Genomic DNA, 16,108 nt, shown 5'->3' on the forward strand with positions numbered 1-16,108 from the left:
CATTGTCCGACTCCTCCCGGAAAGTGTTCTCTCGAAATTTCTATAATAAATCTCTCCGTGACGCACAATACCTCTCTTGTAACGTCTGCCAATGGAGTTCGCTGAGCACCTCCGTAATGCTCTTGTGCCGGGTAAACGGTCCCACGACGAAACTCGCCGCTCTTCATTGGATCTTCACTATCTCTTCTATCAGTCCTACCTCTTAGGGAACCCAGACAGATGAACAATACTCAAGAATCGGTCGAACAAGCGCCTTATAAGCTACTTCCTACGTGGATTAGTTACATTTCCCTAAGATTATTCCTATGAATCTGAGCCTGGCATCTGCTTTCCCCTCTGTTTTATGTAGTCATTCTATTAAGGTCGCTCTGTACAGTTACTCCTAGATAATTTGTGGTAGACACTCTTTTCAGCGGTTTGTCACCGATAGTGCAACTGTACAGTAGTGAATTTCTTTTCCTATGTACACGCAATGTCACATTTACTTAGGTTCAGGGTCAACTGCTAGAGCCTGCACCATTCACCAATTCTCTGGAGATCATTCCGAAAATCGTTACTGTCTTCTGGCGCTGCTGCTTAGTTATAGACGACCTCATCACCTGCAAACAGACTTAAAGAGCATCCGATGCTCTCTACATAATTTATATGTACTTTAAACGGCAAATGTCATATCACACTTCGCTGGTGTACTCCGGAAATTACCTTTACATCTGTCGATTTTGTTCCTTTAAAAGCGACATGCTTTGTTATATCTGCAAGAAAGTGTTGAATCCAGTCACACCTCTGCTCCGATACTCGATAAGCTCGTTTTTTTTTTTCACTAAACGGTGGTGCGGGACGGTGTCAAATGCCTTCCTGAAGTCAAGGAACACGGCATCGACCTGAGCGCCGTTGTCTACGGCGCTGTGCATCTCATGGAGGAACAGAGAGAGCTGAGATCCGCAGGATCTTTGTTTGCGGAATCCATGTAGATTTTTAAGAGGCGATTTTCATTCTCCAAATACGTCATAATAGTTGAGCATAAAAAATGTTCCGCAATTCTACAATTGATTGACGTCAACGATATGGGTCTTCAATTTCGTGCATCTGTCCTGTGGTCCTTCTTAAAAACAAGAATGACCTGCGCTTTCTTCCAGTCGCTTGCTCAAGCAATCTACTATAAATTTCTGATAGAAGGGGAGCAACATCCTCAGCATAAAAATTGGTGGAAACTTGCACCGCAAATATTGCGAAAATGGAAAGTATTATTGATATGCAGTTTTCACAGAATGAATCGATAGTCAGGCCTCGTATTAATAGAGAATAAACAGATTGTAAGAATAGTTAGTGTATTGTGCGAATAATTTTTAAATGGGACAATGCCTATTGACATTAACAAAATACAAATAGGGTAAGTTTGCTGCTTTCAGAAACCAAACTTTATTTTTCCTTTATAAAGCTGTATTCGATAAATGCAAGACTGTACGTTTAACACGATAAGAAGATTTCGGGCCTCTGTGGCTATTAACAAATGGTCCTACAGACAGACAACACAGAAAAAGAAAGTAACAGTGTAGCATTTTCCGTAATTTTCTATTACCATGTATCAACGATAAAACGGTATACTTACAACGTATACCGTACACAAAAATTATAAGTCATGCACCAATTTAGCAATAAATCGCCAGTTCGCACTGTGCATTTAAAACAAAGGCGCATACAGAGTGAATACAAATACGTAAGCTGTAACATGAGAATTACATCGCCAATTTACCGGGAAATGCACACACCATACACTACCGGCCATTAAAATTGCTACACCACAAAGATGACGTGCTACAGACGCGAAATTTAACCTACAGGAAGAAGATGCTGTGATAGGCAAATTATTAGCTTTTCAGAGCATTCACACAAGGTTGGCGCCGGTGGCGACACCTACGTGCTGACATGAGGAAAGTTTCCAACTGATTTCTTATACACAAACAACAGTTGACCGGCGTTGCCTGGTGAAACGTTGTTGTGATGCCTCGTGTAAGGAGGAGAAATGCGTGCCATCACATTTCCGACTTTGATAAAGGTCGGATTGTAGCCTATCGCGATTGCGGTTTATCGTATCGCGACATTGCTGCTAGCGTTGCTGGAGATCCAATGACTGTAAGCAGAATATGGAATCGGTGGATTCATAAGGGTAATATGAAACGCCGTGCTGGGTCCCAACGGCCTCGTATCACTACCAGTCGAGATGACAGGCATCTTATCCGCATGGATGTAACGGATCGTGCAGCCACGTCACGATCCCTGAGTCAACAGATGGGGACGTTTGCAAGACAACAACCATCTGCACAAACAGTTCGACGACGTTTGCAGCAACATGGACTGTCAGCTCGGAGACCATGGCTGGGGTTACCCTTGACGCTACATCACAGACAGGAGCGCGTGCGATGTTATACTCAACGACGAACCTGGGTGCACGAATGGCAAAACGTCATTTGTTCGGATGAATCCAGGTTCTGTTTATAGCATCATGATGGTAGCATCCGTGTTTGGCGACATCGCAGTGATAGCACATTGGAAGCGTGTATTCGTCATCGCCATACTGGCGTGTCACCCGGCGTGATGGTATGGGGTGCCATTGGTTACGCGTTTCGGTCACCTCTTGTTCGCATTGACGGCACTTTGAACAGTGGACGTTGCATTTCAGATGTGATACGACCCGTGGCTCTACCCTTCATTCGATCCCTGTGAAACCCTACATTTCAGCAGGATAATGCACGACCGCATGTTGCAGTTCCTGTACGGGCCTTTCTGGATACAGAAAATGTCCGACTGCTGCCCTGGTCTGCACATTCTCTAGATCTCTCACCAATTTAAAATGTCTGGTCAATGGTGGCCCAGCAACTCGCTCGTCACAATACGCCAGTCACTACTCTTGATGAACTGTGGTATCGTGTTGAAGCTGCATGGGCAGCTGTACCTGTACGCGCCATCCAAGCTCAGTTTGACTCAATGGCCAGATGTATCAAGGCCGTTACTACGGCCAGAGGTGGTTGTTCTGGGTACTGATTTCTGAGGATCTATGCACCCAATTTGCGTGAAAATGTAATCACACGTCAGTTATAGTATAATATATCTGCCCAATGAATACCCGTTTATCATCTGCATTTCTTCTTGGTGTAGCAATTTCAATGGCCAGTAGTGTATTCTGAAATTTATTTACCGGTTAATAGTGTGTTCTCCATTTACCGGTATCTTGTTACGTGGTCACAAAACCGAACACTAATGTAAGCTGTAAAAGCCGCTGAGTGCTTACACATTGACTACTTGTGTAAAGACTAAGGTGATCAAGCCGTTCGTTTCCTTGTGGGTCCTAACACCGTTAGAACACGTCTGATAAATTTACTGCTATGACATTTCCAATGGATGACGATATGAAGCAAACATTTAATAGATATTTCAAGGTTCCATGTTAACAACAATTTGTTTTTCATGATTTCTGACTCAAAGAAACCTTCCATGTAAGCATTACCATCAATGAAACTTTTGTGCGTATTTTTGACACCTACAACTTATTTGTAATGTCTTCCAGATGAAATTAACTCAGTTGTCTCGTTACACGAAAACGCTACCGTATGAAACATATTCTTTCAGCAACTCTTTGATGCTTAATAATAGCGTCCTTCTACAATTTAAGTACTTCATAGCCAACATGTCTTTGGTGCTATATGGTACACAAAGAACTGAAAACGAACGAGACTTAAAGTTCGCGCATGTTGTAAGGCAAGTGGGTTGGAGAAAACATTGCAAACTCAGCACTATGCCTATATGTGAAATGCACTGTGATTCTAATATGAACCATGTGTCGTAGTGTACTGAAGAAGAAATTATACTTTCAACCCGTACAAGAATTCGCGACTGATATGGATCGGTCTCTGTGGTTGGGCACAGCCAGATATTTAGAGAAGTGCCGAAGAAACTAGTATAGGCATGATATTTAAACAGGCAGAATACGGCGCTGCGGTCGACAACTCCTGTGTAAGAGAACAAGTGTCTGGCGCAGGTGTTAGATCGGTTACAGCTGCTGCAATGGCAAGTTATCAACATATTAGTGAGTTTGAAATGGTGTTATAGTAGGCGCAAGAGCGATGGGACACAGCATCTCCGAAGTAGCGATGAAGTGAGGGCTTTCCCGTACGACCATTTCTGGAATGTACCGCGAATATCAGAAATCCGGTAAAACATGAAATCTCTGACATCACTGCGGCCGAAAAGGTCCTGCAAGAACGGAACCAACGACGACTGAAGAGAATAGTTCAACGTGACAGAATTGCGGCACTTCCGCAAATTGCTGCAGACTTCAATGTTGGGTCATCGTCAGCGTGCGAAGACACACACCCATGCCCGAGGGAGGACTTGAACCTCCGCCGGGACCAACTCCAAATAGTATCGAGCTGATGGACATATACGGGTACGGAGACAACCTCATTAGTCCATGGACACTGCATGTCAGCAGTAGACTGTTCAAGTTGGTGGAGCCTCTGTAAAGTTGTGGGGCGTGTGCAGTTCGACTGATATGGGATCTCTGATACGTCTAGGTAAGACTCTGATAGCTGGCACGTATGTACGAATCCTGTCTGAGCACTTGCATCCATTCATGTGCATTTTGCATTACGACAGAATTTGGCAATTCCATCAGAAGAATGCGACACCCCATACGTCCAGAATTGCTGCAGAGTGGCTCCAGGGACACCCTTCCGACTTTAAACACTTCCGCTGGCCACCAAACTCCCCAGACAGGAACATTATTGAGCTATATCTGGGACGCGTTGTAACCTTCTTGGCTCAAATTGCTCTGAGCACTGAGTCCCCTAGAACGTAGAACTACTTAAACCTAACTAACCTAAGGACATCACACACATCCATGCCCGAAGCAGGATTCGAACCTGCGACCGTAGCAGCAACGCGGTTCCGGACTGAAGCGCCTAGAACCGCACGGCCACTCCGGCCGGCTTGTAACGTTCTGTTCAGAAGAGATTTCGACCCTGTCTTACTCTTACGGATTTATGGACAGTCCTGCAGGATTCCCTCCAGCAATACTTCAGACTGTATAGTCCATGCCGCTATGGTTCAAATGGCTCTGAGCACTATGGGACTTAACATCTGTGGTCATCAGTCCCCTAGAACTTAGAACTACTGAAACCTAAGTAACCTAAGGTCATCACACACATCCATGCCCGAAGCAGGATTCGAACCTGCGACCGTAGCGGTCACGCGGTTCCAGACTGAAGCGCCTAGAACCGCTCGGCCACTCCGGCCGGCCATGCCGCTATGCGTTGCGGCACACCTGCGTGCGGTCGTGAGCCCTACACGATATTACGCAGGTGTATCAGATTTCTTGGCTATTCAATTTACTTGTATGTCTGTCTCTGTATGTCGAAGAACTTAACAGTATGAGGTGAATACCTTATTCCACTATAAAGGTTATTACTTTGCTAGAAATGTGCAGACTGATGCGCGAAACACTGTGCTTACTGATGACAAGCAGCAGGTTTCCTCGAAGAGTTGGTAAGTTCCACAGGCCGATGCCAAGTAGGGCCCACGACAGCCAGCGGCTACATATGCGCAGAAGTGCTGTGATACGAGCCGCTGCCTCAAATGCGGTTCTGCAAGGCGGAAGAACCAGTCAGCCGGACCAGGAGCAACGAACGGCCCTGCAGTCAACAACCGCGCCCTGGAGCCCTGCCAGACGGGCGCTGCGGCTGACCTTGTGACTCGCGACGAGCAAGCGGATCGAACCTACCCAACACCTGACGGCTGTCAACGTCCTCTGGCTATGCGGAACACCCCGCGCCGTATGCAGATTTAGTTCGCGGTTTTGCAGTGTGATGAAGCTACGTACAAAAACATCTTGGACAGTAAATGTCTTTGTTTCAGTTTGCGCCATTGGTGACATTTTTCTCAGACTATTTGTTTACTTTCAGATATTGCAGCACCTGAATTATTTTAAGCGTCCTCTTACAAGAGTTTTTTCATATGTGAACGGAAATTCATGCCATTCACAGCAAACATGGCCGCAATAACTGACCAAGTGAGATGGCACAGTCGTTAATGTCTTGAATTTCTCTCTTGGCTGATGGAGTGCATGTAGACGAAGAACAATGAAAATACAATGACGGAAAAGACAGTAACACCATGAAGGAACTGAGTGACGTAACTAAAACTTACCAGGTGTGTTTCTTCATCTGAAAGAAACGTCTATTCAAATTTCGCATCAGTCGCATAAGAGTGGGCCCAGTAGCGCTACTGCGAATATGTAAGTAAGGTTAGCCTTAAACACACGCTGTAACGACCGTCAGTGTTACTTACCCTTGAGATTGGACGTGGTGACTTGGTCTTAGTCAAGCATGTCTTTAAGGCGACAAAGCCGCCATTATCAACAATTCGGTGAGTTTGAACGAGGTCATACAATATGGCTACGAGAGGCTGGATGTTCGATGTGAAATATTGCGGAAACACTTGGGAAGAAGAATGGCTCTGACCACTATGGGACTTAACATCTGAGGTCATCACTCTCCTAGAACTTAGAACTACTTAAACCTAACTAACCTAAGGACATCACACAGATCCATGCCCGAGGCAGGATTCGAACCTGCGATCGTAGCGGTCGCGCGGTTCCACACTGTAGCGCCTATAACCGCTCGGCCACCCCGGCCGGCCCCTTGGGAAGAAGACAGCCATTGCACATGATTGCTGGCAGCGGTGGTCACAAGAATGTACGCTCACAAGAAAACCTGGGTCAGGACGGCCACGTGGTACTGCCGAGAAGGAAGACAGCGGGGTTGGGCGTATATGTTTCTGGTGCATCATACTTCATCTGCAGCAGTCATTTGAACAGCTGTTGGCACCACAGTGACACAAACGGGCTGTTACTTCAAAAACAGTTATGAGCCAGACCCCTCTGTAGCGTCCATTCCGCTGACTGGAAACCACGGCTATTTGAATCTTCAGTCGTGTCAAGCGAGAGCTCACTGGAAGACGGAGTCGCGGTCTGTTGTTTTCTGATGAACGCTGAATCTGTCCCAGTGTCAGTAATGGCCATGTGGTCGTTAGAAGAAGAACACTTGAGGTCCTCCAGGCAACCTGTTTGTATGCTAGACACACTCGACCCGCACGTGGAGTTATGGCCTGGGATTCGATTTCGTATGACAGCAGGAGCACTCTCTTGTTTGTCCCACACACAATGACTGCAAAATTGTATGTCAGTCTGGTGATTCGAACTGTTGTGCTGCCGTTCATGAAGAGCATTCCACGGAGTATTTTCAACAGGATAACACTCGTCCACATATCGCTGTTGTAACTCAGCATGCTCTACAGATGGTCGACATGTTGCCTTGGCCTGCTCGGTCACCACATATGTCTCCAGTCGAGAACATAACACACTTCATTGGACGACAAGTTCAGCTTCATCCACAAACAGCGTTAACTGTCCATGTGTTGACCGAGCAAGATCAACAAGCACGGAATTCCATCCCACAGACTGACATCCGGCACGTGTACGACAGGATTCAAGCACGTTTGCCTGGTTGCGTTCAAGATTCTTGTATACTTTACATTAACTATTTTTTGGTGTTGCAATTTTTTCCCGTCAATGTATATAGAATTCGAAACAACTAGTTTCTACCTATTTCATAGAATGCGCTGATCACGAAATCGTTCATAAAATCTTCGATTAGATCTGGTTTGGAACATATACTAGGTAAATGTTTGTTTATGTTTGTGTATATGTGCGTGTATGTGTGGATCTGGATGTGTGTGTGTGTGTGTGTCCGTCTCTGTGTATGGGTGGGGAGGAGGAGAGAGCGTCTTGCAATATAAGACTGTGATTTGTAGTGTCTACCTTGTAACAAAACAGGCTGTGAAATGGACCAGTAGATAAAAGATACACAACTGCCTTGGAATAAACCAGAGCTGATGGATTCTAGATTGCATAATTAATCTATCCAATCTATTGTCACCAGACTATTGCTACTAACTAGTATATCAGAGGAATTCAACACAGTAAGCTCAGCTGACTCATTTATTCAGACCATCCATTGCACTTAATGACATAAGAGTTTCTTACTCGCAAACAAAGACGGTTCAAATGGTTCAAATGGCTCTGAGCACTATGGGACTCAACTGCTGTGGTCATTAGTCCCCTAGAACTTAGAACTACTTAAACCTAACTAACCTAAGGACGTCACACACATCCATGCCCGAGGCAGGATTCGAACCTGCGACCGTAGCAGTCGCACGGTTCAGGACTGCGCGCCTAGAACCGCGAGACCACCGCGGCCGGCAACAAAGACGGTAAACGTTGTGTATTGCCATACTCCATTCAATTTCTTTTCAGAAATGACAGTAACTTGACATTTCTCAGTAATTAAGAAGGCATCGGGGTGGATGTGGAAACTAACTACACAATTTATCATTGGAAACTGTTAATACATTTATTATTTTAAGCCTAATTATGTCATTTACCAATTTTTGGCTGTGGATTCCAAGTCGTTATGAAACCTAAATGAAGGAAAATTATCAATACGAAGCTACTGTTATAGGGGCGACGGCATTCTTGTATAAAATATTCTGAGCTTACTGGCGGCGTCATATCTGAGTAAAATCTCGAACTTTAGATGACAACCTCCTTCGAATTTGTTATAAACAACTGACTGTTCTGTTTGAAGTTGTGGTAAATATTTATAACCCACAAAAAACTTGTGATTGGTCTGCATAAGTCATCGCGACGTTATGCTGCCAGGGATTGTGACCAAGTTCGTACTGGTAGAGTCACCGCCATCGTAAGCAAGTAAACAATTTAGAGCATTTCTGTGTATGTTCCCAGCGTCGAGGAGTCACTTCCACGCTTCTACATACTGCGCTCTGTTACTAAAGAAACACTAGAAATTATGTGCGCGAAAACCTACATCAGCTATAGTCTGAATGGTGCGTGAAAGCGAGCGATCGACGCTGAGAAGAGAGAGAGAGAAATGCGCCGATGCTGTTTACGTTCCTACAAGAGCGATGGCACTATCAACGCCGACATGGCCACACTCTCTGGCAGCATGATGTAATTATGAAGCACATCGATTAATGAGAAACCGTCTAAGGGCTATAAGCGGTCATCGCAACCATGGACGTATAATAAGGGCATCCTTCATGGCGTCACAAACGTGAAGCCGGATTCCACTATGTCAGTTACCCTAAACATTAGCTACTGGTGGAAGTATTTCGATCAAAAATGCCAGGTTGTGTCATTTATAGATGTACTAATCGATTACAGTCTAAAGTGTGAAGGAATATTTCATTCATAAGTGGACTCCGTGAGGCTGTATTTTCTTTAATATATCGGTCATTAATTTTGGTGGCGCTTTTTACTTTTACTGTAGTGGTTTTATTTGTGTCGCCTGACCTTAGGTTTCCCATCAGTCCAACTCGAGCGCCTCTCTGTGGAAACTCTCTGAGAAGGAAAGTTTAGAAACCGACCGAACATGGCAAAATACACTCCTGGAAATTGAAATAAGAACACCGTGAATTCATTGTCCCAGTAAGGGGAAACTTTATTGACACATTCCTGGGGTCAGATACATCACATGATCACACTGACAGAACCACAGGCACATAGACACAGGCAACAGAGCATGCACAATGTCGGCACTAGTACAGTGTATATCCACCTTTCGCAGCAATGCAGGCTGCTATTCTCCCATGGAGACGATCGTAGAGATGCTGGATGTAGTCCTGTGGAACGGCTTGTCATGCCATTTCCACCTGGCGCCTCAGTTGGACCAGCGTTCGTGCTGGACGTGCAGACCGCGTGAGACGACGCTTCATCCAGTCCCAAACATGCTCAATGGGGGACAGATCCGGAGATCTTGCTGGCCAGGGTAGTTGACTTACACCTTCTAGAGCACGTTGGGTGGCACGGAATACATGCGGACGTGCATTGTCCTGTTGGAACAGCGCGTTCCCTTGCCGGTCTAGGAATGGTAGAACGATGGGTTCGATGACGGTTTGGATGTACCGTGCACTATTCAGTGTCCCCTCGACGATCACCAGAGGTGTACGGCCAGTGTAGGAGATCGCTCCCCACACCATGATGCCGGGTGTTGGCCCTGTGTGCCTCGGTCGTATGCAGTCCTGATTGTGGCGCTCACCTGCACGGCGCCAAACACGCATACGACCATCATTGGCACCGAGGCAGAAGCGACTCTCATCGCTGAAGACGACACGTCTCCATTCGTCCATCCATTCACACCTGTCGCGACACCACTAGAGGCGGGCTGCACGATGTTGGGGCGTGAGCGGAAGACGGCCTAACGGTGTGCGGGACCGTATCCCACCCAGCTTCATGGAGACGGTTGCGAATGGTCCTCGCCGATACCCCAGGAGCAACAGTGTCCCTAATTTGTTGGGAAGTGACAGTGCGCTCCCCTACGGCACTGCGTAGGATCCTACGGTCTTGGCATGCATCCGCCCGTCGCTGCGGTCCGGTCCCAGGTCGACGGGCACGTGCACCTTCAGCCGACCACTGGCAACAACATCGGACTACTGTGGAGACCTCACGCCCCACGTGTTGAGCAATTCGGCGGTACGTCCACCCGGCCTCCCGCATGCCCACTATACGCCCTCGCTCAAAGTCCGTCAACTGCACATACGGTTCACGTCCACGCTGTCGCGGCATGCTACCAGTGTAAAAGACTGTGATGGAGCTCCGTATGCCACGGCAAACTGGCTGACACTGACGGCGGCGGTGCACAAATGCTGCGCAGCTAGCGCCATTCGACGGCCAACACCGCGGTTCCTGGTGTGTCCGCTGTGCCGTGCGTGCGATCATTGCTTGTACAGCCCTCTCGCAGTGTCCGGAGCAAGTATGGTGGGTCTGACACACCGGTGTGAATGTGTTCTTTTTTCCATTTCCAGGAATGTATATTATCAACAATATCAGGAAAAAGACAAGGTTCAAATGGCTCTGAGCACTATGGAAATTAACAAAAAGACAAGGATCGAACATCTGTTCCGTTAGTCCGAGTTAAAGAAGGAAAATGCTAGATTACGAAAGCACCCTTTTCATACAAGATAATTCTCTTTTTGGTTATTTTAAAAGTATAAATAAACGAAAGTTACATTAACCTAGGCGAAATGCGTCGTACTACTGGGTCAAATATGCATTTAGGACCACAAAACGTCTGAAAATGCCTGTATTGTTCAAGAAAGCACAGTAACATTTTGTGTTGAAGACAGCTGTTGGGTGCAACTGACAGGAGTGAAGAAGAAGAAGTATCTGAAAATAAAAGTCTGGTAATGTTTTGGAGCATCGAACATAACGACACCTGCCTCAAAGTAATGTAAAGGAGTGGGCCTGTAGTTCCATGTCCAATTATTACCCTTCTATGATCACGATGCTCAATTGTTCCTGACGAAAAGGATGAAGTATTTCGTCGAATGCTCCAAATTTTACTCAGGAAGTACACCGAGAACTTTTTATACAACGAACGACTTGTAGATTATTACGAAATACGGGGAGTAGCTCTCAATTGGCTCACCGCTTACTTTAACGATAGCAAAAGGTTATCATTATTCACCATTTTGATAATGGTTCTAATGTTGGGTCTGACTGGGGTATGGTCGAATGAGGGGTGCCCCAGGGGTCAATGTTTGGGCCACTCCTGTTTGTGTGTGTGCCCTCTAGTATTACAGCTAATTCTAAAATATTTCTGTTTGCTAATGACACTAGCTTGGTAGTAAAGGATGTTGTGTGCATCATTGGCTCTGTCTCAAATAGTGCAGTTCATTGTTTGTAGAAAATAAACTAACGCTAAATCAGAGTAAGAGTCAGTTTTTATAGTTTCTAACACACAATTCACCAAAACTCACCATTTTAATTTCACAGAATGGGCATATGATTAATGAAACTGAACAGTTCAAATTTATAGGTGTCCAGATGGATAGTGAACTGTCGTTCAGGATGTTATTCAAACACTTAATGCTGCAATTTTTACTGTTCGAACGGTATCTGAAGTAAGTGGTCGTTCGACACCACGAAAATTAGTCTGCTTTGGTTATTTTCATTCGATGATGACGTATGGTATTATATTTTGGGTTAGATCTCACCATTCTTAAAGGATATTTTTGGCTCAGAAACGAGCAGTTCGGGCAATAAGTGATGTAAGTTCGCGAACCTCTTGTCGACCCATGTTCACTAGACTGGGTATTTTGACACTGGCTTCTCAATATATATATCATTTACTGTCGTTTCTTTTTAACAGTATCAGCTTATTCCCAAGAATTATCAGCTTTCACTCAGTTAATATCGGCAGAAATCCAATCTGCATTTAGATCGCACTTCCTTCACCCACGTGCAGAAAGGTGTGGAGCATACTGCTGCATCCATTTTCAATAAGCTACCACAAGAATTCAAAAATCTTAGCAGTAATCCACGGGCTTACAAACCGAAACTGAAGAGTTTCCGCATGAGACAATCCTTCTACTCCGTTGAGGGGTTCCATAAAACATTAAGCTTAAGTTACATTGTTCACTACGCTTACTTGAACTTATGGCTTGACATTTTTGGGCTCATAAATTTTTTATTTTATCTGTTAATGCTTTTATGTTGTAATTTCATGTACTGACACGTTCCATAACCTTGGAGATTCGTTCCTCAATTTGGTCCCACGAAGCTAGACGCGTAAATAAACGAAACAAATAAAAACAATATTACTGTGTCCCGCAGAACATCAATCACAAGCTCATAGTTCTCCATTTGATGTCGATGATGCATAATGTTACTTCGTTTCTCGTCTGCAATTCGTTCATTGTCACTTCAGTACGTCATATTGGCGTAAAATTGATCTTTCCTGTCAAGACCGGGTCCTTTGGGTTCTAATTTTACGATATCCCTTTTTAGTGTTAATCATAACTTCTCTACACATTTGGATCGAGTAGGAGTTCTCTTCTGGGTGTTCGATTTTCACAAATTTTTATGTATAATATGCGATGTAGCTGTCTGTCCTGTCTCGTTGTATACCAACCAGTTTGCAAGAAACAACAATTTTATTTCCAGTTCGTAAAGCTCTCTTACGAGAGGACAACTCCTCGTACTCTCTAAGCACAGCAACGTGTTGCAGGAGTGTTGATCGGGAACGGCTTCTTCGACCCGGAGCACATGCAGGCGTACAGCGAGCTGTCGTACGCCATGGGCCTGGTGGACCACCGGGTGCGGCAGGAGATGCGCCGCTCGCAGGAGGACACGGTCTCCGCCATCCGCGCCGGCAACCTCGAGGAGGCATACGTCGTGAGTACTCCCCTCCTCTGCTCTGCGACTGTTTATGTTACACGCGTCTCATGTTACACGAGTCATGTCGGCATTCCGCGAAACGATCGAGGGATAGCACACACGAGGCAGCCTTTCAGATGGAGTCGTTGAGGCTCTCAAACCCAGAAGCTGATTTCAGAGCGTATGTAAGACACTGTCACATGCATAAATCGAAGGGAAGGTGACAAACTAACTTAAAAACACAGGGTGATAAAAGATTTCGCTATCTGAAATAACTGTATCGCCATTCCCAAACAGAGACGGTTGTCTCATGCCGCAATCCCACTACACCGCAAGATAACGCAAGGATATTGTTGAATACCGGAGCTACTACGTCTGCGGCACAGTTCCTACCACAGACCCTATCGGATCCAAAGTGTTGAAATACCTACATGAAAGTAGCTTCTGTGGTCGGATCTAGTTACGAGGGTTGGAACTTTAATAGTGGCAACTATTTATTTACAGCCCCATCAGTCAAACAAATCACTAACAGCTTGCACTGTATGTGCTTGAGCATTGTCCTGCAAAATGATAGTCAGGTCCTGCAGAAAGTATCATCACTTCTATCTCTATGCTGTTCATTTTTGGAACACAACCTACGACCAGCTTAGAGGCAGAAGTGAAAACACTTTTTGCAGGACCTGAACATCATTTTGAAGGACAATGCTCAAACTGTGCAAACTGTTGCTGATTTGTTTGACTCATTGGCCTGCTAAGTGCTATACCACCTACTGCAGTCCCCTGACTTAAGCCCTCGTAAGTTCAACTTGATTTCTAAACTGAAGGAAACACTTCACGGCATACGTTTCAGAACTGCTACAAATTCGTCGGGCAATAGACCGCGCCACTCGAACTGTCAACTCAACTGGTACTGCTAGGAGTATCCTACAACTTCCATATTGCTAGCAACGGGTTATACACAATGCTGGTGACTACTTTGAAGTTCATTAAAACTTTGAAAAACGTGTTTATGTTGTACGAGCTGTAAATAAATAGTTGCCACTAATAAAGTTCCAACCCTTGTATACTGTCATGCTGGTTAATGTTACAAAGCCATATCGCTCAGTTAATCATACTGGTGTCCCTGTAACCGTTAAATTTTGGTGAAAAGTATGCAATACAAAGAAATAAACAGATGACAATGTTCAGCCAGTGCGAAGACTCAAAAATATTTAAAAAATTGAATGCTATAGGACAGGTAAATTTAGATCCGTTTGCTTTGGGACTTTGGATGATGTGCACCAAAAATAATTGACCAAGGTACAATGTAGGCATGCAGTAAATGTTATTGTCTGTAAGATGACATTTTAGATAAAATGGATTAAAAGCAAAGCGGCTGGTGAAATTCCTGAAACCGAGTTTATGACACAGGGACTGGAAGAACATGCTTCCCTTTCGGGGAAATGATATTTAATAAATAAATTAATTCTCATATTAGCGTCATATGTCAAGTGATGTCTTTTGGCAAGGCGGTTTGCAAGGGTACCGATTGACGGTTCTTTTACTATGGCAAAGCAAATGATTGATACGAAGAGTAAAAATACATCCTCATCGGTCTTAATGGACAGTTGGGGGAGTGAAGAGGTAGTAATTATAAAATTATTATCACCGTATATTGTGAGTGTGCTAATGCAGCCGTTTTTCATAGTGTGGAGCCCTGTGTGCCATTGAAGTCGGAGCTGAGCCAGGACCCATCTTCACCTCTAACCAATCTACCACAGACCCACAACATGCGGAGGCTGATCAAAGCTGGTCTCGTATCTCGCTAACTCGTTACCCTCATATTCTCAGCACGCTCAGAGTTTAAGATTATGTGACCGACGAATCCACTGTTGCGATAGTCGTTTGATAAATAATACCCCAATTTGCTTTCAAGTCATTGATATGTATAGGAAATGTCATTTTTGATGCTTCAAATTTGATGTTTCTTCTGCACGTGTGCAAAGTTTCGAAGAATTCCGTCAGATGGCAGAGCCGCAGTAAACCATCTAAATGGTGTCTAGAAATGTTAGGCGATGGATAAAGTGAATCAAGGCGTCAGGAAATGTAAAAACTGAGGACCATAATCGGCCACATTCGGGAGACGTCCTGTCACAGCCCATGTTCCCGACACGCTTAATTGGGCGGATGCCATTATTCTTGCAGGCTTGTGCATCTAGTATGACAACTCCCTCTACAGCTATGGTTGAGCAATGGATGTGCATTGATTGAGTCTCTTTATGCTCATCACAGACCACAAATTTCAAAGATGAACTATTTCGTCTGAACGGGTGGAGAATTTTTAGGCCTTTCTGTCACGAATCGTTACAACTGACGACACTTCGGTGCATCATTTTGAACAGGAAACAAAAGGGCTCTAACTGTAGTCATCAAAACAGAACGAATTCAAAGCAACCTTCCTGCTGACAAAGTAACGTTGACGGTCTTTTGGAATAGAGATGGTGTCATTCTTGTCGAGACGTTGCGAAAAGGACGAATCATTTATTCAGAGGTACATGTGAAGACTCTGAACAAACTCAAGAACTGTTCTCGACGCGTTCAGTCAGAAAAATCCGAAACAAACCTTGGTCCAACACGCCAATGCACGCCCAAACACAAGTTTCAGAACTCGGGAACACATAATCAAATCGACCTGGCCACCATTGCCCCATCCCCAGAGTAGCCCAGATCAGGCGCACTCAGACATCTATCTGTCTAGGACACTTAAGGACTTTCTATGTGGGACGTACGTTGAAGATGAAGAGCGAGTAGCCTAAACGATGGAAGAATGATTACGAGAAC

At 44.9% G+C, this 16,108-nt stretch overlaps 1 protein-coding gene across 1 annotated transcript in view; it reads left to right on the forward strand.

Moving 5' to 3' along the window:
• Window positions 1-16,108, forward strand: part of LOC126320637 (venom serine carboxypeptidase-like) — a 107,087-nt gene that overhangs the window by 74,864 nt on the left and 16,115 nt on the right. The window contains exon 6 of the mRNA XM_049994082.1: window positions 13,140-13,306. Coding sequence (XP_049850039.1) covers window positions 13,140-13,306 — 167 coding nt within the window. The remainder of the gene's footprint in view (window positions 1-13,139; window positions 13,307-16,108) is intronic.

The sequence above is a fragment of the Schistocerca gregaria genome, chromosome 2 (assembly GCF_023897955.1).
Source record: "Schistocerca gregaria isolate iqSchGreg1 chromosome 2, iqSchGreg1.2, whole genome shotgun sequence".
Taxonomy (NCBI): domain Eukaryota; kingdom Metazoa; phylum Arthropoda; class Insecta; order Orthoptera; family Acrididae; genus Schistocerca; species Schistocerca gregaria.